This window comes from Sus scrofa, chromosome 16, assembly GCF_000003025.6.
Source record: "Sus scrofa isolate TJ Tabasco breed Duroc chromosome 16, Sscrofa11.1, whole genome shotgun sequence".
NCBI lineage: Eukaryota > Metazoa > Chordata > Mammalia > Artiodactyla > Suidae > Sus > Sus scrofa.
The window spans coordinates 71,367,189-71,392,239 of NC_010458.4; the positions used below are offsets into that span (position 1 = coordinate 71,367,189).

At 49.6% G+C, this 25,051-nt stretch overlaps 1 protein-coding gene and 1 long non-coding RNA gene across 2 annotated transcripts in view; one reads left to right on the forward strand and one right to left on the reverse strand.

Annotated features, from left to right (window-relative positions):
* LOC110257252 overlaps nucleotides 1-25,051 on the reverse strand; it is a 137,824-nt gene that overhangs the window by 69,991 nt on the left and 42,782 nt on the right. The gene's annotated exons all lie outside the window — the stretch shown is intronic.
* On the forward strand, nucleotides 976-13,784 carry SPARC (secreted protein, acidic, cysteine-rich (osteonectin)). Its single transcript, NM_001031794.1, is given in 10 exon segments — nucleotides 976-1,032; nucleotides 2,762-2,815; nucleotides 3,359-3,446; nucleotides 4,872-4,993; nucleotides 6,767-6,887; nucleotides 9,125-9,258; nucleotides 10,053-10,088; nucleotides 10,091-10,200; nucleotides 12,203-12,351; nucleotides 12,811-13,784. Coding segments are annotated over 10 exon segments (900 nt in total). The 3' UTR covers nucleotides 12,840-13,784.

Below are 25,051 nucleotides of genomic sequence, written 5' to 3' on the forward strand. Positions count from 1 at the left end.
TTGGGAACTTCCACATGCCTTGGGTGTGGCCCTCAAAAGCAAAAAGAAAAAGAGCAAGAAAGAGAATGTCCCCACCACGGTTCCTCGGTTAGGGATGGCATTTTGCAATAAATCATGAGGGGACAGCCTGCTCCAAGATGCCTTCTGGTCGTGAGACTGTTAGAGCTGAAAGGTCTCAGCAGTGAGCTTTCTAGATCTGGCTAACAAGCCTTTCGCTGCGAAGGGGAAAGAGAAGGTAACGTGCAATACACAGAAGGACTTGGATGGTTCCCACACAGGATCCACTGCAGTGCCCTCCCTCCGGCTGGAAGGGAGAAAAATGTGCCCACCAGTTTCCTCCAGCCATACTCAAAAACTTCATTGTTCTTCGTTTCAGGATGTGGACCTCATTGTCTCAAATCGCCAAGGGTTATTACCTGGTAACATCTCCTAGAGGGGGGGAGTTGGGGATACAGGAAGAAAAGAATCCTACAACGTCAGGGACCGAAAGGTCCTTGAACATGACCTGGTTCAGCCTTGGGCAGACACGACCGATGAGCCAATCCCTTTCATCAAATCACGCTTTAAAAACTTACATACACGTATTGAGAAAGGAGACTTAATACCATTACTATAAATGGAAAAATCTGTGTACCTTTGTTATAAATAGAAGGAAACTGCAAAACTGAAGACAAAGGAGACAAAACAACTTTATAGAATTCCAGCTGGATGTAGTTTCCTGGGGAGGCTCTGAGCCAGACGCTGGCTCTCTGTTCAAAAAGGAGACGGATGAGTGTTTCGTGTGAAAGATGTGTTAGCACCAAACTAAGATTTTCTCACCATGTGACCAGGACTGATGCAGAACTGGTAGAAGCGACTTCCTCCGGGGGTTCTCGCTATTGTGATATTCTCGCATATCAGAGGGATTCGGGATCCATCGAGAGGCCACCCCTCACTGATCTTTTAAATTCTCTTCCCCACAGGGTTCCCAGCACCATGAGGGCCTGGATCTTCTTCCTCCTTTGCCTGGCCGGGAAGGCCTTGGCAGCCCCTGTACGTACCTAAAGACCGGATCTGCTTAGTTTACCTCCCACCACCAGCTCAGAAGCATCGAATCTGCCAGCCCGGGATGCTCAGAGGGAAGGGATTTCCCCATCTTAATTTGCCTTTTTTTTTTTCCTAAGATTTTTTTTTTTTTTTTTTTTTTTTTTTTTTTTTTTTTTTTTTTTTTTTTTTATTTTTCCCTAAAGATTTTTTTCTTAAACTAATAAGCTCAGAAGAAAATTGAATGAGGGCCGTGGGGTGGGGATTCCATAGAAGAGAGATTCCAATATAATGTGAAAAGGTACTTTTCAGCAATCAAAGCTTCCCAGGAAGGAATTAGGACCGCTTTAGAAGGAAGTGACCTGTCACAGGTGGAATCTCGAGCAGAGGGCTGGGTTAGTTTCTGAACCAGTGAGGGTTAGTTATCTGGTTGCAAGTAACAGACTCCAATCTGACTACATGTTGAGGGGGGGGGTGGTTACAGAGTAGAATATAAAATCAAAGGCCCTGGGGAGAACTGGGAAAGAGCAGCTCAGGGCCTGGGAAGTAGGGTCTAAAGGACAGTCAGGGAGCTGTTGTCACCTGAACGTATCTATGCCAACTTTTTCACATCTTGGAAAATATGCGCCAAGATTAAAAAAGAAAAGAAAACCCAAGGAGAGGCCTGGAGTCCTGGGCCGCTTCTTGGCCATTGACTGACAGGCCCTTGGAGGGTCTCATGCTGAGGGCGAGGAGGGACCATCCAGTGCAAAACCAATACTGGAAGAGGGAGGCAGAGACATAGAGTGGCCAAAGGAACAGTTCCTTTCACCTCTGAAGCCCTCACCCTCTCTTCACAAGGAGGTGTGATGATGATGAGAGACCCTGGCAGTCTTGATGAGGCAGGGAGATCTGGGCAAACGATTTGGCAAGGTTACCGTCACTTTTACAAGAAGCCTCCCCCATGGGAGTTCCCGTGGTGGCTCAGTGGCTAACGAATCCAACTAGGAACCATGAGGTTGTGGGTTCGATCCCTGGCCTCGCTCAGTGGGTCAAGGATCCAGCATGGCCGTGAGCTGTGGTGTAGGTTGCATACACATTCGGATTCCGCATTGCTGTGGCTGTGGCACAGGATGGCGGCTACGGCTCCAATTAGACCCCTAGCCTGGGAACCTCCATATGCCACTGGAGCAGCCCCAGAAAAGGCAAAAAGACAAAAGAAAAAAAAAGCCCCAACCAGCCAGGCACGTCAGAGTTACAGGTTATCTTGCTTCTTCCTGTTCCATGTTGACTCCAAGAAGGACTGACCAAATAATAATAGCAGCAGCAGCAGCAGTAGTAATATTAGCTGAAGTAGTAGCAGTAATAATAATAATAATAATGCCATTGTATGCTTGTGGGGAAGATAAAGATTTGTCAAATTCAGGGCTCATCTCCTCGGGCTCAGTTTCCATCTGTAAGATGAAGGGAGGTTGTCTGCATCCGCGCTTTTCAGACTTGATAAGAGTCTAAGCAGCAGAAATGCTTTTCCACGCCAAGTCTTAGACACCCCAGATATAAATATATGAAGGGAGGTGCTGCGGAGCTCCCCAGGGCCCCGTGTTTGGCGTCTCCGGTGCCCTCCTCGCCCCGGAGGCACAGCCTTGGGGACCTTCCACGAACCACCCTCCCCAGCTTTAGTGTTTCAGGCCGGGGCACTTGAGTGGGGATGCTGGCCTTGGCCCTGACCTTCCTGAACCCCCTTTTCACTTCCCTGCAGCAACAGGAAGCCCTGCCTGATGAGACGGAGGTGGTGGAGGAAACCGTGGCCGAGGTAGGTGGGTGGTGACCCCAGCCCCCCTCTGCCCTCGTCCACGCCCCGAGGAAGCCGGATGGGGGCGGTGTCTCTGGCTGGGACAGGCCACTTGTTCCCTTCCCAGGTGCATGCACAGCACAGCCATCAATCCTGTGTCTCCCCCAATCCTGACACATTCCCGGATGCTCCCCAGACTTTCCAGGGACCATTGCAGTTGGGAGCTCTGACGTTGAAATGTTTTGACCTTTTACGCGGTGGGACTTTTTTTTCTGGGATGATCACCCAGTCTCCCCATATGTCAAACAGCTGAAGAGGGAGTCGCTTGGCACCCCCACTTTGCCTTGACACCCCTGGTGGCCTCTGAGGCATCGCCAGAGAACTTTGGGGTCCTCCAGGCACAGCGGGTCTGTAAGATTCGGTCTCGGTTCCGGACCTGGCCTTTGTGCCGTCTGTGACCCGGGCCCAGCACCCCTCACCAGCATGTCACCCACCACCCCCTTGTGGGAGCTGAGGCTCCAGGCAAGTGGGGCCATTTAACTCCCTCTTCTCCCTCCTTCCCAGGTACCTGTGGGCGCCAACCCTGTCCAGGTGGAAGTAGGAGAATTTGATGACGGTGCTGAGGAAGCCGAGGAGGAGGTGGTGGCTGAAAGTAGGTCCCTTCCCTGAGTCTTGCCATGTCCAGCCTTTGCCCTCTGCCCCCCAGGGCCTGGGGCGTGGGCACCGTCTGCGTGAGGTTCCCGCCCAAGGAAGCGCAGAACGGGGTCCTCCCTGCAGGATGGGCCTTGGAGGAGAAACTGCCTTGACTTAAAGGTTGGCTGTCTTTTCTGGACTCTGGAAATCCATGCTTTTTGGACTAGATGAGCGTCTAAGCAGCAGAAATGCTTTTCCGAGCCAAAGATCTATTTATAGCCATGTTGTGGGTGGCAGGAAGGGACGTTCCCAAGCTGGAAATTGCCTCCCCCCCCCTCCCAGCTCTTTACCCTGACTTCAAAGCCGGGTGTCATGTTCCCGCTGAGGTCCCCACTCACATCTGGTCACTCTGCTCCTACATGGCCCCTGAAGCTTTCACACACATGAGCTTATTTGATTTTCTGAAAGCCAGGAGGAAACAAGGCCTGGAAACCCGACACAACCCATATAAGGTTACCCGTGGAGTTAGTGCCAGAGTGAGAGCAATGACCTGGGCCTCTAGCTCTGGTCCACCGTGTGGCCGTCTCTGGCTCACAGTCATGCTGCCTCATTCCCCTGGGGCTAACAGCTTGCACTGGAGGCAAGCCAACCTCTGCGATGCCTTGCACAGTCTGTGAAGCTTCTCTGAGCCTCTGCTTCCTCGTGGCTTATGAGGGGATGGGGAAGATGGGAGGCCCTCGCCCAGGGCTGTTGGAGGGTTATAAGGCAGAAGCGCCCTTGGCCCAGGGCCTGGCAGCACTAGCCTCCAATAGAGCCTAACTCCAATACCATGTGGAGCACCAGGAGGAAAAGGCAAGATGAGCTCTCATCCTGAGAGGCGTCCCCCGTCATGTTCCTTCCCCTCCACGCCCCTCATCCGGTGTTTACCCGACACCAGCAGGCCCTATTGTTCAGTGCGGGCCTTGGGGCTCTGTTCCCTTTTCCGCCACAGACACTCAAGCCTGTTTGGTCAGGATTCACGACTCCTGGCTCTGTGACAACAGCTGACTCTCTGAGTCATTCTGGAATGTCGAGTCGAGAGTCCCCGAGTGCCTCAGTGCGACTGACCAACCAACAGCTGAGACCCCAGTGCTTGCTTCAGTCCTCGAGGGAAACCTAAGGGCATCCGGGGCCCCAGGCCTAAGACCAAGCATCAGCCCTGTGCCCTCCGAGCAGGCCTGGCCCTGACCTCAGACCTACTCTCATTATAATCCCCAGACTGAGTCAACTGCTTCCCTAAATACTGATTTCTGGGTTCAGCAGAAGAGAAGGGAGGGTGCAGGGCTGCCCAGAGCCTGAGTGGGGGCCACAGCCCAAGACTTGTGTCCAAGGACCCACCTGGGTGGGGTCGGCATGGATGAGCTGGCCTGGGTGATACTAACCGCGTGCCCTTGTGCTCCACCAGACCCCTGCCAGAACCACCACTGCAAACACGGCAAGGTGTGCGAGCTGGACGAGAACAACTCCCCCATGTGCGTGTGCCAGGACCCCACCAGCTGCCCTGCCCCCATCGGCGAGTTTGAGAAGGTGGGACCTGAGGGATGGGAGCCGAGGTTGAGGGGGGTGGGGCTCAGAACACAGGTTGTCTGCCCAGAAAACTCTTGGCTTGGTGGTGCCATGAGGCAGCTCCAGCCGTAGATATCCCCTGGCTCAGTCTAGTCCCAGCAAGAAAGAGGAGGTGAGTCAGAGGGGGGACTCTGCCTGCCCCTGGGTCTCTCCTGCAGCAAGCAGCATGCAGTTACTCAGGGCCATCAGGTTCCAGTTCTGCCAGACTCAGAAGATACCAACACCAGGCACTGAGATAGGGGCTCTCTCTGCATGAGAGCAGCTTAGTCAAGCATCAGGCACAAACAAGGTGGGTTCTGGTCAGACTAAGGTTGGCTTCAAACCCAATCTCCACCACTTGTCAGTGTAATGTCTTAGCTATGCTCCTGAACCAAGCCCTCTCACTTCTAAAAATGGGACAGAAATAGACTTAATTTCATGAGGCTATTGTAAGAATTTGTCAGATTAGGCCTGGTACTAAGTACTCAATATGTGCTTTTTAAAAAATCTTCAAACCTGTCCATTCTACCTCCAGTAGGACCCACCCACCCACTCACCTGTCCATCTAAATAAATATTTATTGAGCACCCACACACATCAACCATTGTGCTAGTGGTGACCTAGCTCAGGGCAGCCAGTCAGGTACCAGCATCATTCCCACAACTTCCTCCTGGCTCCTCTCTCTTCAGTCTCTTCCCAACACAACTTATACTCTGGGCTCCCCATTTTAGCATCCTTGTCAACCCTTCCTCCTCCTCGCCCCTTCACCCTGTATCGACTGGTCATCAATGCCTATCTGTTCTCCTTCCGAAGTGACATATAAGCAAAATAAGTATGTGCAGGATATTAAGGCAAGGCTCCCTCCTCCGGCCACAGCCACTGCTACGGTTCAGCTGGCCGCACATAGAGATTGGCTCAGTGGTCCCCACATGCAGAGATTTGCCAGGGGAACCAACATAACTCAGCAGACAGTTATATTCACCACGAAGATGTAAGGACATGTAGCAGGATGATTAGGGAACATGACCTAGGCAAAGCATGGAGGAATCCATGTCCTGACTTGCTTAGCTCTCCTCCTGCCATGGGGCAGGGGCGGGGCACACAGAACACTCTGTTTCCCCAGCTACAAAGATGAAGTGTAGCCAGACGGGAGCAGTGTTTGCAGCTCCAGGAAGTCCATAAGCGACTCAGCACCCAATGTTTAAAGGAGGGAGGGCTGGTCACTGAGGCATCCTCTGCCCAGCAGGTACCCAAATTCCAGACTCTGAGCAGGAACAAATGTTTGGCATAAGCCATATTACTGGCACGAGCAATCGAAGCATAGTGAGCCACCTTTGTGGACAGTGTTCTAACAGTGCAGGAAACTCTGCTAGCCAGGTCCCGAGACCAACATTTTGAGCCAGGCCTTCTAGAGATAACCATCCTGTGCCTGCTATATCACCTCTTCTCTGAACACCCTGCCCTCTTTCCACCCCCACCTTTAGTTCAGCCTTGCCCTAGCTTCCAGCTTTGCTTTGCCCGATCTCAGCTCTGACTCAGAGGCCAGCCCTGGCTGTCGGCACTGGCTGAACATTAGCCTGGGAGCCCAAAGAGTGGCTTCTCGTTGTGGTCTCACCACTCACTCACTGTGTGAGCCAGGGATAATTATGTTCCCTGCCTAGCCCTTGGGGCCCCCACCTCTGAAATGGGCAAGGATGGTGGCCCCGGTGAAGGACTTTGGGTATGAGGGTGAGGCACTCTCTGCTTTGCCGACAGGTATGCAGCAATGACAACAAGACCTTTGACTCTTCCTGCCACTTCTTTGCCACCAAGTGCACACTGGAGGGCACCAAGAAGGGCCACAAGCTCCACCTGGACTACATCGGACCTTGCAAATGTGAGTCTCTCTGCAGGCCCCGCCAAGCCTCCCATCTTGGGGAGAAGGCATTGAATTGGCCCTGCTGCCGGCTCTGCCACCCTGGGGCTGTGTGATCTTGGACAAGTCCCCTCCCCTCTCTGAGCTTCAGGGTTCCCATTTACAAAATGAAATGACTGTCTACGAGTAGCTTCCTCTCGGCTCAGCATGCAGGACGCTCCAGGGAAGGACCAAGCAGCTATGGGAGCACAAGATCAAGGAGGATTTCTAGAGCCTCTCACTAGCACCCAAGACAGCTCATTCCTTTTCGATAATGATGAGGAAGTTTAATTTTGTTTTGTTTTGGGGTTTGGGGGTTTTTTTAGGGCCAAACCCTGGGCATACGTAAGTTCCCAGGATAGGGGTCTAATTGGAGCTGCAGCTGCCCAGCCTACACCACAGCTCATGGCAACACCAGGTCCTTAACCCACTGAGCAAGGCTACAGATCAAACCTGTATCCTCATGGATGCTAGTTGGGTTTATTACCGCTGAGCCACAACAGGAACTCCTAAGGAGATTCTTAGGAGGGCCAACCCCAGTCTTTCCTGCTCCAACAGGGTAAAGCAAAAATGATGTTCTACTTGGCCCATAAAGTGTGTGTGTGTGTGTGTGTGTGTGTGTGTGTGTGTTTTAATATTTGAACTCGAATGCTTTAATGTCAGGGCAAGTCTGTCAGTTCCCCTTAGGCCCTGTTATTCAACACTGTCATATCCTTGGCCCTTTGACTCCATTATATTCCTATCTGATTACCCACCCTCTTCTAGAAACTTCGGAGCCAGGTCTTTGGGGGAAGGGATGCCAGGTTGTTGCCAGGCCTTTCGTTAGTGACCCAAGGTGCAGACTCAGCTGGCCCAGGTTCCTGCTTCAGTGTGGTTGCCTCCCTATCCTTTGAAACACCCAAGGCCACCTCTGTTCCCCTCCAAGATACCATCCACGTGGTGTGGCTGGTACATTCTGGCACCAGATGACAATGGGGAGAGCCACTCACCTGCCTCAGGTGTGCAGAGAGGTGGCAGAGGGGAAGCAGGTGCTTCTGTGGTCAGCCCCTCTCTCCCAGTTATAGGGACCAGAGTGTGAAGCGAGAAGGCACAGGCTGGAGAAGGAGGGCAGGGGTGGGACGGTGGTAGGAATTCTCAGGCACCGAAACTGACAGGTGTGCCAGGCGGCTCTTCCGTCTCCTGGGTGTATTACTCACTCCCTCTGACTCCTGGTGTCTCCTCCCCAGACGGTCTCTTCCCCTCCCCAGCTGCGGTGAAGAAGGCAGTGGTTCTAACCACAGAGGGGACCCCCATAGCTCCAAGGACGAGGGAAGGATGGACCCTAGGCCCCCAGGCACCCACATGTGCCTGGATGAGGCTCTGACAGTGTGGCCTGAAGCAAACCCCTTCTCTCCATGCTGACCTCTAATAAGTCCAATAAGAGGGTGGACGTGGATGGCATCTCCAGGTCTTACGTTCTGGAATCCTAAGTTCCAAAGACCAGGATGGAGTCACATCCCTAAGAATGTTCTGGTGGTTAAGCACACCTGAACCCTGACCCCGGCCAAGCGGAGCCTGTGGATGGATATTATTTCTCAGTCTCCCAGCCTCAAACGCCTCCCAACAGTTGACATCCTCATCGTGGGTCCTGCTCTTTTTGTAGGGCCCAATACCCAGAAACGTGCAGGGGTCACTGGAATGAACCATTTTCTTCCACGGATCAGATCAAGGTCAAGGGAACAGCACATGTGCCTTTGCCCTTTTCTATGTGCAGTGTCCTTCCCCACACAAACCTCCTTTTTCTTTCTTTTTTCTTTTTTTTGTCTTTTTAGGGCCGCACCTGCATTATATGGAAGTTTCCAGGCTAGGGGTCTAATCGGAGCTACAGCTGCCAGCCTATGCCACAGCCACAGCAACACCAGATCCAAGCCACATCTGCAACCTACACCACAGCTCACAGCAACGCCAGATCCTTAACCCACTAAGTGAGGCCAGGGATGGAACCTGCAACCTCATGGATCCTAGTCAGGTTCATTCACCACTGAGCCACAAAGGGAACTCCCACAATCTCCTTTATCAAAAGCTGTGAAGAAATTGTGACCCAGAGAAGCTGAGCTATGTGCCAAGGTCATTGATTGAAGTGGCTGCTGGAAGAGGGGACAGCCGCCCAGCCAGCATGTCGGCCCTCGGGCAGGGACGGTCAGGGTCTGTGCTGACCACTCTTGTATGTTGGGTCCTAGACATCCCCCCCTGCCTGGACTCCGAGCTGACTGAATTCCCCCTGCGCATGCGGGACTGGCTCAAGAACGTCCTGGTCACCTTGTACGAGAGGGATGAGAACAACAACCTTCTGACCGAGAAGCAGAAGCTGCGAGTAAGTGGTCTCTTCCCGGCGGTCCCAGGGCTGGACACCTCCCGGCTCCAGACTGGCTGTGATCCCAGCCCTATACCCAGATCTTGGCCCCCAAATGTGATCCCACATCCCTGTTCTGACAAGTGCCTTTATCCTAAAGGACAGATAGGGCAGAGACTCCTTTTAGCTGCCTGTGGAGCACATTCACATCTTAAAGGCTCTGAGAAGTCCTGTAATGAAAAGACATGCTTGCTTTGTTTAGCTCCGTGTTAAACAAGAGACATAAACAACTCTATTCCCTTTCCTTTCTGCGTTTATGGATCTGAAACTTTTTGTGTGTGTGTGCCGCACCCATGGCATACAGAAGTTCCCAGGCCAGGAACTGAACTTGAGCACAGAAGTGACAATGCCAGATCCTTTAACTGCTAGGCCACCAGGGAACTCGTATGGATTTTAAACCTTAATGGACATATCAAGTAGTAGGAGTATTGACACAATGCAGCTTCTGGGGCCCTACCTCAGGCCCACTGAATCGAAGTCTCTATAAATCAAGGCCCAGGAAGCTGCACTGAACCCACTCCCCAGTCATTCTGATGTGGCAGCTCTCAGAGAGCTCCTTGCAGTGCCCCAGGCCTCCCCTTTTGAGGATGAGATGCTGGTACCCGTCTACGCCACTATCTTCCCTTGTTTCGAACCTTGGCCTTGGCTAGTCTCTGCCTGCTTTGGCCTCCTGTCAGAGGTCAAGGCAGGGGGTGCCTTGACTGGCCCGGACAGCCTCCCCGGATCCTTTGTCACGCAGCTTCCTGCTCCAACAGGTGAAGAAGATCCACGAGAATGAGAAGCGCCTGGAGGCGGAGACCACCCCGTGGAGCTGCTGGCCCGGGACTTCGAGAAGAACTACAACATGTACATCTTCCCCGTGCACTGGCAGTTCGGGCAGCTGGACCAGCACCCCATTGATGGGTAAGAGCCCAGGCCCTCAGGATCACCAGGGGTGGCTCTGGCTGGCCCCCGAAGAGGACATTCATGGGCCACGGCTGCTGGACGCACCACATGTGGCCAGAAAACCTCCCAGCAGCCTCTGCTGCTCCCAGCCCTGGCCCCCACAGTTTGCCTAAAGGCTGGGGCAGGAAGGGACAAGCGCAGGAGAAAGGATGCAGAACCGGGGGAAGAAAGCCACGAGACACTCCCCCCACCCTGCCAGACGAGGCAGAAGTCATCAGAACTAAAAACTCCTCCTTAACCCCATGCGTGTGGCCTAAGGTATCCATTAACGGAGGCTGAGCGAGCTAGGAAGGAGTGTCTTGACTCCGTGGGGTGGCAGGGCCTAGGTGGGACACCTGCATGCTCACGGCCCTTCGGCTAGACCCAGAGAGCCAGTGCCAACAGGGCAGACTGCCTGGAAGTTCTTAAAACATTCCCAGAGCCAGTCCCATCCACATGGCAAGGCCTTGGTTTGACCGCTCTCAGCCCTTGGCAACAGTTAGGAAGTGCCATGTAACTGCCCTGCAAACACTTAGTGAGTATCTTATTAGCTGCCCAGCACCAATCTAGGCGGGGGGATTAAGTCATCAGACCTGGCGCGGCCCTTGCCCCTGGGGAGCTCCCACTTGGGGAGCTCCCACTGGGGGTGATTGTGAGCTTCTCACAACTGAAGGACAAAGCAAAGAAGGCTCCCCGAATCTGCAGGTGGTGGCTGGCCTGTCTGCAGCCGAACAGGGGTCGTCACCTTCGCTGCCACCTTCAGGCCTCCTTTTGCTGTGTGTTCCTGCAGGAGCACAGAAAGGAGGGCCACCCTGCTGGCACGCTGTGCCCACGGATGCCCCCTCTGGGCCCAGCCCCCATGCACGGAACCTGCCCAGCCTGGCTGTGACCCTGGGTGGCTGGGGTCTGCTGAGCTCTGGGAAACTCCTCGCTGCTTCTCTCCCAGGCTCTTTATGTGGCTGGGATCCATCTGAGTCACACTGTGGTGGGGAGGGGAAAAGTCATGAAAACATCTGGAGCGGGGGGGGGGGGGCTGGGAGGAAGGCTTCCAGATGGGGCTGCAGGATAGCACATCTGGGAAGGTGCTGCAGCCTGGGTCGGGGGAGCTGTCCTCCCTGTCCTGTCCCAGAGCTGGGTGGGGACCTTGCCTGAGTCCCTGCCCCTCTCCAGGGCTCAGTTCTCTCACTGGTACTCAATGTTCTAGTTCAAACACTGTGCGATTCCTTCCATGAGGTGGGTGGGGCAGGAGGGCCTGAGGGCGGGGGCGGCCGGCAGGGGGTCAGAGAGAAAACTGGAGTCACACTGGAGCCCTTGGGGAAGAGTGTTTTGAGGACGACTAATTGAGGACTCTGGGGAATCCAGCAAAAAAGTCATACATGTGCTCTGGAGTCCAGGCCCGCAGGGAGAGCAGGAATGGAGACCAGCGGGAGAGAAATCAGAAGGCCTCCCTCCCCCATGACACAGCACACACCAGATAAAGTTCTACCAACCCCCTGCCGACCCCAGTCCCTTCCCACACTCTGCCCCACAAGTCAGCACTGATACAGCTCTTTCTGCCTGTTTTCTGTGCGTTTGTAGCCGTACAAATGTGTGTCCAGAGAAAACGTGCATTGTTGTTTCATAGCAGATTTTGATGCATCTGCAGAAATATCGAATAGTTTAAGTTTCTGCGCCTCCAACTCTTAGCCCATTAGAAAACAATTACATGCACCAAGAGACCTGTGTTTTGAACCCATGGATCTCAGAACTGGAGAGGCGGTTAGATGTTATGGCCTTGTGATGGAGGGGGACACTAAGGCGCAGGGTAGGGCGGCCTTGTGCTCTCTGCTCCACAGTAGGTCGGGGGGCAAGGCTCGGGTAGAACCAGGATCCCGGCTCCTGTTCCTTCTGCCCTGGGGGGCGGGCTCCCTTCCCCCACCTCCCCACTCCGGGATGTGGGGCTTTCTCACGCCTCAGGCTCTCCCCTTCGCCTCCCCGGCAGGTACCTGTCTCACACTGAGCTGGCCCCACTGCGTGCGCCCCTCATCCCCATGGAGCACTGCACCACCCGCTTCTTCCAGACCTGCGACCTGGACAATGACAAGTACATTGCCCTGGATGAGTGGGCCGGCTGCTTCGGCATCAAGGAGCGTGAGTGTCTGAGCAAAGCCGCCGCCGCCCACGTGTCTGTCTCCTCTGCCCGTCTCTGCCCTCTGTGCCTGGTTACCTCTGGTCTGCTCTCCCGGCCCGGCTGGGCCTCGCTCTCAGGCAGCCTCCTGACCCTTCTCTGTCCGCCCGTCTGAGTGTCTTTCGCTCTCCCTTCCTCAAGCATCAGCACTCACTCTGTGCCCGGCACCATGTTGGGAACTGGGAGGCACCTAGGGACCAAACGGGAAGCATAACTTGGAAGTGTAACCTTGTGTTAAGAGACAAGGACCGGCCAGAGACCGGGAGACTGAGGTGCTTGGTCATCAACTTCCGGGGTGACCCTGGACCGTCACCTGGCCCTGGCCCCGGCCCCGGGGATGGGTGGGATCCATGGAGTCCTAGAGAAGCGAGTCTTCACCACCACCTGCCCGCGGTCTAATTCTGCTCCTCCTTGCTTTGCAGAGGACATCGACAAGGATCTTGTGATCTAAGCCCCGCCTCCTCCCGCAGAACCAGATTCCCTCTCTCTGCCCTTCCCCTCCTCCTGTTCTCCCCAATGTTTAAAATGTTTGGATGGTTTGTCGTTCTGCCTGGGGACAAGGTGCTAATATAGATTTCAATGAATACATTAACGGTGCTAAACAGGGAAATTTTAACCCAAGTCATGACATTCTTAGCTGTAACTCAGCTCGCACGGCCTCTTGCTCACCCACTAAGGAGCCCATTTTCTCTTGCCATTTGCAGCTCTTGCCCCTTGTCTTAGTGACGTGTGGGTGGAAACTGATCTGTTCAAGTCTGCCTTCAACGCACGTTGCATCTCCGATTTTCATTCTTTTCTGTTTGAAACTAACACTCACAGAGAGAGATTTTGTGTTAATTACATGTCAGGGTATTGGCTGCCAGGGATTCATGCCTGAAGGTGGGCAAGGGAAGTCACAGACCCGTGACACTGGCAAGGCTCTTCCTGGGGCTAGAGGATGAGTGGCGGGAGAAAGTTCCAGAACCCACCAGCCAGAAGCCCAGATAATTGTCTGCCCAAGGCTGTGTGATGGAAATACAGACGCTCTCGCCTAAACCCAGTTCCTCACCACTTCCCCTCACTTTTCAGTGCCATTTCTTCCCACATTTGGCTGTTTGTTCAAACTTCTCAGAGCCCAGAGCCATGGACCATCAGTTCTCTGGAATCCACCACACCTCGGGGGGCGGGGTGGGGGCTGTGGATCACTACATCCGACAGGGGTGCCCCCCGCAACTATCTTTGGGAGACGCAGAACTGGGAGGCCAAAATCAAGAGTGAGGCGCAGGAAGTTGTAAAATAGAAAAAGTGCAGTTGGTGAAGTGGTTTCGTTTGTGGGGGCTTTTGTTTTTTCTTTTTCCACATTTGGATACCTATTATGAGGGATCTTTCCTTTGCTTTCTAGCATGTTCCTCCACCCCCCCCCTTTTCCCTCTATTAATCAAGAGAAACTTCAAAGTCAATGGGATGGTCGGATCTCACAGGCTGAGAACTCGTTCACCTCCAAGCATTTCATGAAAAAGCTGCTTCTTATTAATCATGCAAACTCTTGCCACGATGTGAAGGGTTTGACAAATCTTTCAAAATAAAAAGTAATGACTTAGAAACTGCCTTCCTGAGTGAGTTTCCGTGTATCTTGGTGACCTCATTTCCCTGACACGTGACATACATGTGCACACACGACTGTGCAAACACAAAGCTTTGCAAATATATGACTATGATTTTGTATACACCCCTGTGTACACACACACACACAGGCTTACTCATACGTGGGGTAGGTATGGGGTACCTACAAGCACGGTTTAGCTTTCTTTTAATTTTATGACCTGTGGGCTGACCTTCTTCATGACTGTACTTCATTATCCAAGCACCAGGCTAAGCAATGCTCTCCTTTCACTAACCATTCGCTCATTCATTCACTAAGTGTTTATGATGCGTCTACCATGGACAGATCCCTTCCCAGGTGCCAGAGGCACCACTGTGGCCAAGCAGACAAAGCACTGGTTCTTCTGGAACTTAGGGTCTAGTGAGGAATACATTAAAGAATTGTACAACTAAGTATAAACGACGGCTGTGATAGGTGCTCTGAGAGAAGACTGTAAGAAAACAGGAGTGTGTGTTGCAGGACGACACAGCATTATTCCCGAGGTGCACTGTCTTCAGATGGTAGCCACTTCCTGTGCATGGCTATTTTAATTAAATTTCTTTTCTTTTTTTTTTTCTTTTTAGGGCCATGCCATGGCATACATAAATTCCCAGGCTAGGGGTCGAATCGGAGCTGGAGCTGCCAGCCTATGTCACAGCCACAGCAATGCCAGATCCGAGGTGCGTCTGCAACCTACACCACAGCTCGTGGCAATGCTGGATCCTTAACCCACTGAGCAAGGTCCAGCATCCTCACACCCGCATCCTCATGGATACTAATCAGGTTCTTAACCTGCTGATCCAAAACAGGAACTCCCTAGATTTAAATTTAAATTAATGAAAATTCAGTTCCTCACTTGAGAAACTTTAGAAGTGCTCAACAGCAATACATGGCCAGTGTTTACCCTACCCAAGAGAGGAGAACCGAAACATTTTCATGATCACAGAACGTTCTATTGGACAGGGCTGTTCCAGGGCTTCCTTGAGAAAACTTAAGCTGAGCCACAAAGGAAAAGAAGGCGCTAAGTGTTTGGAGGGGCAGAGGTGAGGGAGGAGAGAGGTCAGGGAATGAGCATTCCAGGCAGGGGAACAGCACATGCAAAGGTCTTGAGGTGACAGGAATGTGACAGGTCCCATGCCAGTGTGGTTGATGTGCAAAATGAGGGTGAGTCATGCTGGAGTTTGGATGTTATTTTTTGTTTGCAATAAGAAATTGTTGGAGGGTTTTAAACCAAAGAGGGAAAGGGAGGAAAACAGAGTGTGTGTGTGTTAGATTGACTTTAAAAAGAACACACAGGTTCTGGAAGGATAACAGCAATGGACGTCACAGAGCCCTTTTTACAGCTCATGCATGCCCACCATGCAGTGTGTATTTCAGGCTGGCGTTCTGAGCTGCCCCTTTGAGACAGAGAAACAGGTCCAAGAATTATGCTCTGCTGCAATGGAGCTAGGTCTTCAGATACTAAGCCTAGAATTGGTCTATTCCCCTCATTTTAAATTATTTACAAATTACTGAAAGAATGCAAACTCACTAAAAAACTCTTAAAGCTCATAAACGTTCTGGTGTTCTGTTTTCACACAACGGGAGGGAGAGATTGGCCAATTTGGCCCTGGCCATTTGAGGAATGCAAGGCCAACAATGGTCTCAAAATCTGCAGGTGCTCAGGAAGAAGTGGCTAAATTTTGGTACCGGCTCATTTATTCTTCAATGCCATTTACCTACCAGAGGCCTGCAGCAGGCTAGGCATGCTCTACGTTCTCATGAGGAAGGCAGGCATGGCCCCTGCTGGCCTGGGGGCTTTCATTCTGGCTAGGCAAAGGAAGCACAAGTCAGACCATTTCAGGTAGAAACCTGTGCTGTGAAGGAAATAGGGCAGGGAGCTCAGATGGAACATGGCTTGGATGGGTTGTTCCTTCGGAAGGGGAGATATAACATTTTCCTAAGACTGTAAGAGGCAGCACTGGCCGGCTTGGGGCAGATCACTTGTGGACACACTATCATAGCACCTCTGCCACTAACTTAATCACCGATGAAGGAAGAGATTTAGAGAGACTGAGTGACTTGGTCATATAATAAGGCAATGAAAGATGGGGGGAACTGGAACCTGGGGCTTCCTCCCCCCTCCCCCAATATCTGGATGCTTCTCTCTAGGGAGCTCCTCAGAGTTTCCAAGGGAAAGGCAGCATCAAAGAGAGGCAAGGAGCATGAATCAGCCTGGGGCCCTGGGAGGACAGGGTGGGGCTGCACCAGTTGTTGGCTGCAGCACCACTGATCAGCTGAGCCCATACAGGCCCTTGCAATCCTCAAAGGTGGTGTTTTCACACTCTCCCACCTGTGCTTCCCCTCCCTTTAAGTCGAATCTCTTAAAAAAATATTTAAAGGAAATTATCTCATTACGTTGGGTGGCAAATCAGCATCATTTGCCATAAATACAGATAAACCTTAAAAAAAGAATACAGTGGGAAAAAATTACATAATTATGAATGCTCCCTGGGCTTGAAGGATGCTCTTTTTTGTCAAAAGAAGAAATCTGAGACTTTCTCTTTGAAAACTAAATGGTCCAAAAGAGAATTGAATTACTTCAATTCAGTGTTAATTCATGCCAAATCGATAACGCTCCTAAAATCATCTCTTGCTCCAAAGTGGTGGGTATCTCTCCCTTTGAACAATTCCTGTTTTCCTTGAAGGAGATGTGGGTCCTGGTAACAGAACCCTGCCCCCTCCCCTCCCTCCCAACATCTGCCGCAGAACTGGATTGGGCCCTGCTTAGTCCAATGACCCATCACTGAGCTGGCTGTAAAATCCTGGTGTCAGTGGTCCCTGCCTCAAAGGTCACTGTGTCTGACATAGAGGGTGATAATGATGACATTCCCAACTTAAATGTGAGGAGCTGCTCTTTCCCCACTGTCCAGACCGGTCCTTCATCCCTGGTCCCCTCTCAGGTGTAAGGTTTCAAGGCCACACTGTGAAGAGGCTCAGGCATGTCACAATGTGTGGCTGTCTGCCTTGGTTTTGGCTTTAGGACTTCAAGGGTTAAAATGTGCCCAGCAGGAAACAGAAATAAGGGAGGTAAAGGGGCCGTGGACAGGGAGTCGGAAGTCTAGTTTCCAGGACAGTGGTGTGAGCCTGGATAAGTGCCTTCTCCTCCAGGGTCCAGTCTCCCCTTCTAAGTAATGGTAGAGGGGCCCTGGATGAGATGGTCCCGGCTTCAGACACTCTGCGATCGCCCCGTCTCTCCTTTTGAATAAGTCATCTTAGAGATGAGTAAGGAAACACCTGGGGCCGTGGAGACTTCACAGCCTGGTTTCCAGACGGCCCCCCAGAGCCAGCAGGACCAAGCCAACAGCTCCCCAGCCAGAGGCCCAGAGATCGCTGCGGCGAGCCAGGGCGCCCTCTGGTGGATCAGGGGAGAAGGGCTGCCAGAGCTACGGGCTGCGTCTCACCTGACTGCTACAGCATCCAAGCCCTAAGAACCCATCGACATCAACTAGCTCAGCCCCCTCAGCTTCCAAATGGGGAAACTGAGGTTTGTGGAAGATACTCTATCAAGTAGAATTGTCAGATAACAATCAAATACAGGACTTCCAATTAAATTTGAATTTCAGATGGGACAATTTTTTTTTCTTTTTTTAGGCTACGTCCCATGCAATATTTAGAACATACCTGTTAGAAAATTATTCATGAGGTATCTGAAATTCAAGTTTAACCAGGTTTCCTATCTTTCTGATAAATCTGGCAAGTCAACCTCCAGTCAAGCCACTAAATGCATGTCTGAGCTGGAACTGCAGCCAGAGGCCCAGACACTCTACGACCAATGTCTTCCTCACTCTACGACCAATGTCTTTTGTAGCAGCTCTGCCCAGCACGCAGGGCGTGGGAAATGCTTGTTGACATTATTCTGGGAGAGAGCTAGTGGAGGGATATCTGGATGTGACTCTGATGATCCCAGGAGTGTTTTAAACAGGGCAAGGGAGATGGGTCCTCTCCACACCTGCTTTCTTCCCACCTGGGCACCCATCAAAAATCTTTGAGGTTTTGGTCACAGAGTTGCCTGACATCCCTGCCCTAATTTGATTTACAAGGTTAGGGAGGAGCAAGGGCAACCTCATTTCTCAAGATTCCCCAGGTGACTCTGACACAGAGCAAAGATTAAGACCGCCTGGGTTGGTTATAAGGAAGAACAGGGCACTGCTTGATGGAGCAGATTTTAATCAGTACATATCATTAATTATCAAGCTTCACTGTGCTTAGGAATCATGGTGGCTGAGGAAGGAGGAAGGAGGATGGATTTGCCAGTTCCACTTCCAGAGATTCTGAGGAGTAGACTCAGGTAGGGCCTTAGAACCTGCACCTTTCTTTCTCTCTCTTTCTCTCAGAATCGTACCTCTGACAAGTACTCAGGCTTCACCTATATTTGTGACATGTTTTCTTTATTAAGAAACTAAAACAGGGAGTTCTTGTTGTAGCTCAGTGGTAGCAAATCTGACTAGTATCCATAAGGATGTGGGTTTGATCCCTGGCCTCACCCAGTGGGTTAGGGATCTGGCGTTGCTGTGAGCGGTGGTGTAGGTCGCAGATGCAGCTTGAATATGGCGTTGCTGTGGCTGTGTCAATTCAATCCCCAGCCAGGGAACTTCCATATGTCATGGGTGTGGCCCTAAAAAAGACAAATAAAAAGAAAGAAAGAGAAAAGAAAAAGAAACTAAAACAGAATTGAAAGCAAATACGGACAAATGGTAAAGTTCTGGAAAGCAGACAGTGAGCATACAAATACACATTATTCTATTTTCTATAACAAACATTTCACTAAAGACACTTTTTTTTTGGTCTTTTTGTCTTTGTAGGGCTGCACCCGTCACATATGGAGGTTCCCAGGCTAGGGGTTGAATAGGAGCTGTAGCCACTGGCCTATGCCACAGCCAGAGCAACGTGGGATCCGAGCTGCATCTTCGACCTGCACCACAGCTCACGGCAACGCCAGACCCTTAAGCCACTGAGTGAGGCCAGGGATCAAACCCGCATCCACATGGATGCTAGTTGGGTTCGTTAACCTCTAAGCCACAACCGGAACTCCACTAAAAACACTTTTTAAACTTAGGAACATTTTAGGGGACTGTGATGCAGGTGGTCTGAAGACCACCCCTGAGAAACACTGGCTTAGAAAGCAAGAGAATGAGCACTGCCGCCCACTTCATCACATATTGGGTGCCTCCCCCTCCCCCCGCCCATGTCTAAGAGCTGGGAGAGGCAGGGAAGTTTCTGGGAGAAGAACAGGAGCTGGTCTTGAAAAGTGAGATAAAATTCGGAGATGTAGAAGCAAGTATCATGGTCAGGAAACACGCATTCTGAGCAGATGTGAAACTAAGTGCCAGGAGACAGGGATGTGTCTTAGTTACAGACGGTGGCTATTAAATGACTTCTCTAGCTCTATCTCCTAGCACACCCCCGTTAGTCCCTACACTCCAGCCACAATAGCCTCCTTTGTGATCCGGAAATGTGCCAAGGAGTGCCCTGCCTCAGGGTCCTGGCACCTGCTCTCTGCATTGTTGGAACCACACACTTTCTCTAGCTTTCATTAGTAGGCACATTAAAAAGCTTTCATTAGTAACTTTTCATTAGTAATAAAAATATTGCCTCTTAGCCACTGTTAGGACACAGTTAAATGTCACTAACCTCAGAGAGACCTTTGAGGCCCACGCCTCTTACGCATTTCCTCTCCTTTGTATCAGTGATCAAAACCTACATTATCTTGTTTGTTACCTTCTGTTACCTGACACCTCTCCCCAAAATGCAAAATGTAAGCTCCATGAAAAGAGGGACCTGATCTCTTCTGTTCACTGCTGTGTCTCTAACGCCAAGCGTATTTCTTAGAACCTATTAAGATTTCAGTCGGCATTTGTTAAGAGAATTAATTAATGAGAGATGGGGCAAGTTCAGAGTAGGAAAAGCCCTGGAACCAAGGAAAAGAAAGGTCAGGTGGACATTAGGGTCTGAGAAAATAGGGAAAAGCTCCTTGACGTTGCTCTTTGCAAAGATATTTTTTTTAAAGTGCAAGCAACCAAAGCAAAAATAAACAAGTCAACTACATTAAACTCAAAAGCTTCTGCGCAGTGGAGAAAAAACCCAGTATGATTAAAAGGCAACTCGCAGAATGGCAGAAAATATTTGCAAACCATCTATCTGATCAAAAGTTAATATCTAACATATGTCAGGAATTCATACAACTCAACAGCAAGAACCCAAACAATCCAATTAAAATGTAGGCGGAGAACTTGAATAAATAGTTTCTCAGAAAAGATATTCAAATGGTCAACAGGTACACGAAGAGGTCTTCAACATCACTAATCGTCAGGGAATTGCAATCAAAACCACAGAGACATCCCCTGACGTCTGTTAGAATGGCCCAGCAAAAACACAGGATAATGAGTCTTGGTGAGGGTGTGTGAAAAGGAAACCCTTGAGCACTCTTGGTGGGAATATAAATTGGTGCAGCCACTATGGAAAAGAGCATGGAAGTTCTTCAAAAAACTAAAACTAGAACTCCCATACTACCCAGCAATACCATTTCTGGGTATATACCCAAGGGAAATGAAAACACTATTTAGAAGAGATATCTCTACCCCATGCTCACCGCAGCATTGTTAAACAACAGTCAAGACATGGAAACAAACTAAATATTCATGAACAGATGAACGCATAAAGAAAAGGTATGAAAAAAATGATTACTTGGAGACTAAACAACATGCTCCTGAAAAACTAGTGGGTTAATAATGAAGTCAAAGAAGACATCAGATAATACCTGTGACAACCAATAACAAAAACACAACATTACAAAATCTATAGGATGCAGCAATAACAGTTCTAAGAGGGAAGTTCAGAGCAATACAGGCCTTCCTCGAGAAACAAGAAAAAACTTAAATAAACAACCTAACCTAACACTTAAAAGAATTAGAAAAATAAGAACAGGAGTTCCCGTTGTGGCTCAGCGGAAATGAATCCAACTAGTAACCATGAAGTTGCGGGTTTGATCCCTGGCTTTGCTCAGTGGGTTAAGGATCCAGCGTTGCTGTGAGCTGTGGTGTCGGTTACAGACGTGATTTGGACCCTGCGTTGCTGTGGCTGTGCTGTAGGCCAGCAGCTGCAGCTCTGATTTGACCCCTAGCCTGGGAACTTCCATATGCTGTGGGAGTGGCCCTACGAAGCAAAAAAAAAAAAAAAAAAAAAAAAAAAAAAAAAAAAATAAAAGAAAAAAAAAAGAAGAAAAAAAAAAAAGAAAACAGAAGGAATAAGATAATAAGGGAAATAAATAAAATAGAGATAAAAATGATAGAAATATCGACAAAACCAAGAGTGGCTTTTTTGAAAACATAAGCAAAATTGACAGACCTCTAGCCAGGCTCACCAAGAAAAGAGAGAAGACCCAAATAAATAAAATAAGAAATGAAAGAGGAGAAATATCAACCAATATCACAGAAATACAAAAAAAGCATTAAAAGAATAATATAAACAGTTATAAGCCAACAAATTGGACAATCTGGAAGAAATGGGAAGTTTCTAGAGACATAGAGCTTGCCAAAATTGAGTCACAAAGAAATAGATAATTTGAACAGACTGATCACTAGAAGTGAAATAGAATCTATCTATAATTTAAAAAACCTCCCTGCAAACGGAGGTCCAGGACTGGATGGTTTCACTGGGGAAATTCTACCAAACATACAAAGATGAACCTTTCCATCTCAAACTATTCCAAAAGATTGAAGAGGAGGGAACACTCCCAAATTTATTCTGTGAAGGCACCATCACCCTGATATGAAAACTACACAAAGACACTAAAAAAGGATCATACACAATGGTCAAGCTGGATTCATTCCCAGCATGCAAGGATGGTTCAACATATACAAATCAATGTGATACACTATATTAACAAAAGAAAGGACAAAAGCCACATGATCATCTCAACAGATGCAGGAAAAGCATTTAATAAAATCCCATATCCACTCATGATAAAAACTGTCATCAAAGTGGATACAGAGGGAACATATATATCAACATAATAAAAGTGATTTTACAATGACAAACCTACAGATAACTTAATGGTAAAAAGCTGAAAGACTTCTTAAAAGCTAAATTCAGGAACAAGACAAGGATGCCAACTCATACTACTTCTATTGACGTAGTATTGGAAGTCTTAGCCACAGAATTAGACAAGAAAAAGAAGTAAAACATATCCAAATCAGGAGGGAAGAGGTAAAATTGTCATTATATACAGATGACATAATACTCTGTATAGAAAATCATAAAGACCCTGCACAAAATCCATTGGAACTGATGAATGAATTTAGCAAGGCGGCAGGATACAAGAAGGGGAGAGAGTGGGGTGGACTGGGAGTTTGGGATTAGTAGATGCAAACTATTGCATTTGGAATGGATAAGAAATGAGATCCTGTTGTATAGCGCAGGGACCTATATCCAATCACTTGTGATGGAACATGATGGAGGATAATGTGAGAAAAGGAATGTATACATATTTACAACTGGGTCACTTTGCTGTACAGCAGAAATTGACAGAACTTGTAAATCAACTATAAAAAAATTTAAAAATCCATTAGAACTGATAAATGAATTCAGCAAGGTAACGGGATATAAGATTAATATACAGAAATATGTCGCATTTCTTTATGCTAACAATAAGATATCAAAAAGAGTTAAAAAAAAGACATTAAAATTGCATCAAGGGAATTCCCGTCGTGACTCAGCAATAATGAACATGACTAGTATCCATGAGGATGGAGGTTCAATCCCTAGCCTCACTCAGTGGTTAAAGGATCTGGTGTTGCCATGAGCTGTGGCCTACATGGCAGCTACAGCTCCAATTTGACCCCTAGCCTGGGAACCTCCATATGCTGCAGGTGTGGCCCTAAAAAGACCAAAAAAAAAAAAAAAAAAAAAAAAAAAAAAAAAAAAAAAAGAGAGAGAGAGAGAAGAAAATCCTGTCTTTGCAACACCATGAATGGACCTTGAGGGCATTATGCTAAGTGGAATAAAATGACAGAGAAAGACAAACACTGTATGTTCTCGTTTTATCTGGAATCTCCAAATGCTGAGCTTCCAGAGAGTAGAAGGGTGGTTGCCAGAGGCTGGAGGCGGTGGGGAAAATGAGCAGAGGATGGTCAAAGGGTACATACTCCCAGCTGGAAGAGGAATAGATTCTGGGATCTAATCGACAGCATGGTGATTATAATGAACTACGCTGTCTTGTACACTTGAGAGTTGTTGAGAGAAAACTTTTTTTTTTTTGTCTTTTGTGAACAGGATTTCTTCCTTGGTTCATTCAAAAGCCATGCAGGATGTGTGACAATTCTTCACTGTGCAGGACTATCGCATGCCCTGGGGACATCCAGAGCCTCTCAGCCCCTGCCCATTAAATGCCAGCTGTCTCCCCACAGCCCCAAACAATTCCACACATCTCCTAAAGACCCACACAGGGAGGCACCGCCACCCTAGAGAACCTCTTTCTTGCAAGCTTCCTGAGTGACCACCAGGGGGAAACCTGATGCAAGAAATGGGAAACTGCCAGCCTGGTGTGCCCCACTCGGGGTTTGTCAGGAGCAGACTGGCTGTCTGCCCCCAGAAGACACGGAGGGATCACCCGTTCCCTCATGCTCCCGTTAATAATATATAAACATATATATGTCTGTACGTTTTTACATGTATATATACACACACACACACACACACACACACGTTTATATATATATGTGTATTTTTGTTACACAAATGGTAACACAAGTGATATACCATACATTTTGGGCTTTGTTTTTTGTATAAAATATCACTAGTAATCTTTCCAAAGCAATGATGCGTATTTGCCTCCTTCCTCCTCCCACTGCCTGCACAGCATTCCGCAATCCAAAGGTCCCTCTGTTTAATATTGCACCTACTGATACCCAGGCCCTGTGCTGTCTCTTGTGGTTCGAACAGCAGCAAAGCGCATGACAGCGAACCTTATAGATACAGCTCCATGCACCTGTGCAAGATGTCTGTAGGATAAATTCACCTTTTGGGGTCTCTATATTTTCATCCATGGAATAAAAGCTTGCATTAGATGATGCCTGGGGTCCCTTTCAGCCCTATTTCCCCCCCCCCCCTTTTTTTGGTGGCGGCAGTGGGGGATGCACCCATGGCATGTGGAGGTTCTCAGGCCAGGGATCGAACCCGTACACAGCGGCAACCTGAGCCACAGCAGTGACAACTACAGAGTCTTACTTGCTGAGCCACCAGAGAACTCTTCTAATTTTCTAAATCTGTGGGGGTTTTTCCCCTCTAAGATGTCCAGCTTGGGGGTGAGACTGCGCCTCACACTTTAGCAGATGTCTGCTCCTCCCCGCTCCCTCTTCTCCCCAGGAGAGTGGAAAATGCAGGCGGCAGACAGTTAGCAAACCCAGTTCCTGAACCACAGTGGGAACTCTGTAAGTCCCTCCGTGCCTGCCTGTCCATTTCCCCACCTGGTTTAGCAACTTCTGCCTTCCCTCCCAGGGCTCCTATGTGGGTCTCGTGAGATAACATCTTATGAAGTCCTTTGCCAAAAGCATGCCTTTTTCTGCCCCTGGAAGGAATTATTTTCACTTGTTCTGAAGAAGAGTCTCTGCATGTACTTGTAACTCTTGCCAAGAAACCCGAGAGGCCCCAAATTCCTCAGCGCTTCGATCCCAGAATCGCTTAATCTGCCGGCTGCTCCCTTCCAAGGGGCGCTGAGATGATGGAGTTACAAGCTACTTAAAGGCTTAGAGAGTGTCAGCTTGAAGCAAGGAGAGAGTGAGGGAACGTCCGCTGCCACTTGGCTTGACCTCTCAGATGAAAGAGCTGGGGGGAAGGGAGGGTTTACGGGGATCAGGGCAGACACCCTAGAGGGGCCCAGGTTCCCCTCGAGCTTCTCCAAGATGACAGAAAACTGACATCATCAAAACCCTTGAGGAAGACTCAGACTCTTTCCACCCCAAAGTCACTTAGCATCAGGATCCTCAGAGCCCGAAGGCTCAGGG